General features: G+C 33.9%; 1 protein-coding gene across 2 annotated transcripts; it reads right to left on the bottom strand.

The window, feature by feature from the left end:
- Positions 1-1,555: 1,555 nt before the first annotated feature.
- On the bottom strand, positions 1,556-3,420 carry LOC110668179 (protein SHI RELATED SEQUENCE 1-like). Of its 2 annotated transcripts, XM_021829329.2 has the most exons (3): positions 3,257-3,420; positions 2,443-2,997; positions 1,556-2,167 (listed from the first exon to the last, which is right to left on the bottom strand). In XM_021829329.2, the coding sequence occupies exons 2-3, from the start codon at positions 2,711-2,713 to the stop codon at positions 1,824-1,826; spliced, it is 615 nt and encodes a 204-aa protein (XP_021685021.2). In that variant the 5' UTR covers positions 2,714-2,997; positions 3,257-3,420; the 3' UTR covers positions 1,556-1,823. The 2 variants fall into 2 exon arrangements, with proteins under 2 accessions (XP_021685021.2, XP_058002460.1); XM_058146477.1 differs by lacking the exon at positions 3,257-3,420 and having other exon boundaries at positions 2,443-3,164.
- Positions 3,421-3,989: the final 569 nt, after the last annotated feature.

Here is a 3,989-nt window from a genome sequence, read left to right as displayed (position 1 = left end):
TCTATTCCCATACAATGGTTGGCACATTCATACGCATATATGCACAAATCAATAAATTATTTTTTATATAATCATGAATGGCTTTTTCGATCTTATTCAACAAAAAGAAAAAGGACAAAAGAACAACATTCTCTTTTGGTAAGTCTCTTAAGGGATATATATAGATTTATGCTGTGTGTGTAAAAAGATGCCACTATATATTATATATTTCCTAGTATGACAAACATCATTGTGCACCTTGCCTTGTACCCAGTTGGTTTCTAACCACCTTATTATATTAATCTCTCTTGGATAATGATTTGTGTGTTGCACCCACTCTTAGATTATTCTTGGATCATACAGTAATCTAACGGTGGATATATGCCCATATTTGCAGTACCCATGCAAAGAGGGAACACACTCAACAGTACAGTACATATGATAAATTTTCCTTTTCCTCCAAATTGCAGGATATGTTCCATGAGAAGTCATTTCTTTACATTAAAGAAATCTTTTTCCCCATAACTATATAAGGAAAGCCAAAGAGTGGAAGCTTACTCTAAGTGAGAATCCACACTATATGGTCATTTCTTTAAGAGAATGCATCTAACACTACAGAAGTATAGAAATTGAAAACAAATATGTAATTTTCAGCTATATTTATGTAGAAGTTTAATATTAATGGGATACAAGAGATAGGACTATGCACTCTAAGTTTAGGCAAGAATTTTCTATGTTATTGAAAGTATCAATCTTTTTCTATATATAGTTGGTTTGATGATCCCTTTAGCATAAAAAAATGTTAGGCATGGGGCTTAAGTAATGCTTTTGTAATTAAAGAAAGTCATTATCTCTAAAATCTCACAAGATGCCCACCTAATCTTTCTTGTGTTTAATTAAAAACTAAAGTATCTAAACCTAAGGGGATTAGCTTGTGCTTTATAGTTATATAGGGTGATTCCTCCGGCTTTTACAAACCTTGCTTAAAATATATGTACAAAGTAGTGCACTTCCACTCAAATCTATATTACTATAAAATGTTATGAGAATCAATGTGTTATGACATGCATGTACGAGAACTATCTACATTATAATTATTAATAATTTCATAGCAAGCATACAGTGAACATTTTCTATCCTTCTGCAGTACTCTATAACAGCAATTGAATCATATACAAAAAAAGCTAGTGTATGTATAATATATTTTCATGTGGAATTGGGTGTGTGCATGAATTTTTAATTTTTTGGGTCTGATGCCCATGCTTTGGCTGAGCAACAACTCATATAATAAACATGTAAAAGAGTTATCTTTAAATCTTGGTTGCTAGCAAGTTTGTCTGCATAGTTTTGTTTGAAGCCGGCAAAGAAACGAAGAAACAGGAAAAAAGCAGCTTCGAAGTTGATAAACAAACAAAGGGATGAGGAAACATTAGCCTGCAGAACTCATTAGAGCACATAGCAAATATATTTATATGAACAAGAAGAGACAAACTGAAAATCCTATATCTGCACCATATAATATAATATAATACATAATCAAATTAACTAATTAAATAACAAAGACAAGATCATATAATTGATCATCAAAATATATGTATTATAATTGAAATTTGAACGATTAATGAACATGATGATCATGATCTCCCTTATTCATTTTCCAGTTCAAAGACCACTAATAATAACGTAGATATATATAGCTACGGCGATAAAGGGAAGATGGGAATTTCCTTGCATAATCGAATCAAATTGACAATAAAGAAAAAAAAAAAAAACAACTGATTTTTTTTATTGAATTTCAGATTTTTTTTGGGGGCTCCAATTGTAGCGATGAAACCAAACGAGTCCTATGATTTTGGGTGGAAGAAAAGTTGCGTACCGGACATGAAAGCATTAAGGGGAAATGGGTATGAAGGACCAAGTGAATCTGCAGCAACTGATGAAGAGGTTGGAGCTAAAGCAGTTGAATTGGTTAGGGCACCAGCATTTGTGAGATTAGGGTCTTGCAGGTGGCTGAAGGAGCTTTCTTCAGGACCTTGGTCATAGAGAATGCCCTTGAAAATATGCCCTTCTATACTCACACTCGTCTGATATGCAAACTGATCTTCTGCTTCATCAATGGAACTCACACGAAAGCAACGAAATGTAGCTATGGAGTTCACTTGGGCAGGAAAATTCCCCACTTCTATACCTAAAAGAAAAGGGTTCAGATTAACAGTACCATCAAAATCCTTAAACTAAAGCAAATCATCAAAACAAGAGATTTAAACAACTAACAAGAAAAATGAGCAAAGAATCTATCTTTTAAAGATGTTTCTTGTCAGAATTACACCCAAAAGAGAGCTGCTGCTATAGCTAGGGTTACTATATGCACATCACATTCATATCTAGATGAAGCTTTTTCTTGAATTCAAGGAAATATTTTACTCACTTACTCTGAATTGCGATCTATAAGGATATGATTACCTGTCAAGGGATTTTCTCTAAGCCTTTTAGGGTTCTGTCTTTGAGGGTGCTGTTGTTGAATAGCAAGAGCAGCAGCAGAAGAACAAAGATTTTGAGGCCTCTGGCGCCTTCTGTAAGCAGGAATCCAGGTGCTTTTGACGTGTGTTTGGCACTGAAACCCTTTACTTTTACAACAAGTTCTGCACCTCAAGTAAATACAGTCTTTCTTGGCCTGGTTTCCACAGTCTTGACATCTTGAGCCACCTAAACCTCCTTGTCTCATCATTATCATTACTCATCATGAACCCAACACAGTTCTTCCATCCTCACAATTCATTTCTCTCCTTTTCTTAGCTTGCACAGCTTCTCTTTTTTCCACCTCTCTTTCTGTCTTCTACTTCTCCTTTTTGTCACAGCTGCAACCCAGATATTAACAGGGGTTTCTTCAGCAGCTAACTAGGTGATTTCTTTTTTCTTTTTTGGATGTTGGTGTGCTAAGTCTTGTTTTGGGTTTGTTCTTCAAGTTCACAACTTTTGGAAAAACTCTGCAAATTAAATAAAGCTGGAGATTTCTTCCTGTTATAAATTAAATCAAGAAAGCGTTAAGAACTACAGAACTGTAGCCGCCATAGAAGCAACTTGAGTTCAAGTATTCAAATGCATCCCACATACTCAGTCTTTCTACAAGGACAGCATCAACAAATAAAATTATAAAGAAATGAATAAATAACTAAATAAAGAAGTTCCGAAAGAGAAATCCCTTCTTCTTTCTTTCTTTCTTTTTTTTTTCCCCCTTTTTTTCTTAAAAAAAAAAACTCAGAGATTAAGTTCTTACCTGTAATCAATTACATTTTTGATATTCAAACACAAGGATACTTGATTGTGGATGGTGGGTGCATGTTTGCTTGGTGAGAGAAAGATGAAAAATTTGTTGATAAAAAAGAAAGATGAAAATTTTTTCAACCTATACCTATATGCAAATCTCACGAGTCCACTTAATTTGGCACTTTGTGGTTGGAATAGTTTGTGTACATCTAATGGCAGCATCTGTTTGGAAATTAGAATGCTTTTTGGCTTAGATATAATAGATCAAAAACAGTGTGGTAGCTAGGTTGGATTGGATGATTCAATTTGAGATAAAATTATATAATTATATAATGGTTTTGCGAAATGTTCACAGAGACAGTACTGAGACTGAGAGTCAGCCTGACAGCTTCCACTCATTCGTCTTGCACTAAAAGGCTGTGACCTTTCACACTGTTTTGGGGTTGGGTCCTCAGTCTTGGGCTACAAATGCTAGATCCCCCCTCTTCAGTCCTTTCTTACACCCTTGGCACTTTTTTTTTTTTTAACAAATACCCTGGCACCTTTACCTTTTATGCATTTGCTTCCACCCATCTTTATTTACCCTTCTTAACCAAGTCTGTTTAGTATATATTTTTTTTCAAGGTAAACTATAATTCAATCTCTGATATCTAAAAAAACCGATAAATTAATTGATTTCATTAGAATTTTTGTTAAGTTATTATTAATTATAGTAAAAATAATCAAAATGCCCTTAATTCTAT

Source organism: Hevea brasiliensis, chromosome 1, assembly GCF_030052815.1.
Source record: "Hevea brasiliensis isolate MT/VB/25A 57/8 chromosome 1, ASM3005281v1, whole genome shotgun sequence".
Taxonomy (NCBI): Eukaryota; Viridiplantae; Streptophyta; class Magnoliopsida; order Malpighiales; family Euphorbiaceae; genus Hevea; species Hevea brasiliensis.
This window is presented reverse-complemented; position numbering and strand designations above follow the sequence as displayed.

Excerpts from the sequence above, each read along its gene's own strand:
- LOC110668179 (XM_021829329.2), bottom strand. The coding sequence starts at position 2,713 with ATGATAATGATGAGACAAGGAGGTTTAGGTGGCTCAAGATGTCAAGAC. Across the intron at positions 2,168-2,442 it reads TAGAGAAAATCCCTTGACAG|GTATAGAAGTGGGGAATTTT; the intron begins GTAATCATATCC and ends CTTTTCTTTTAG.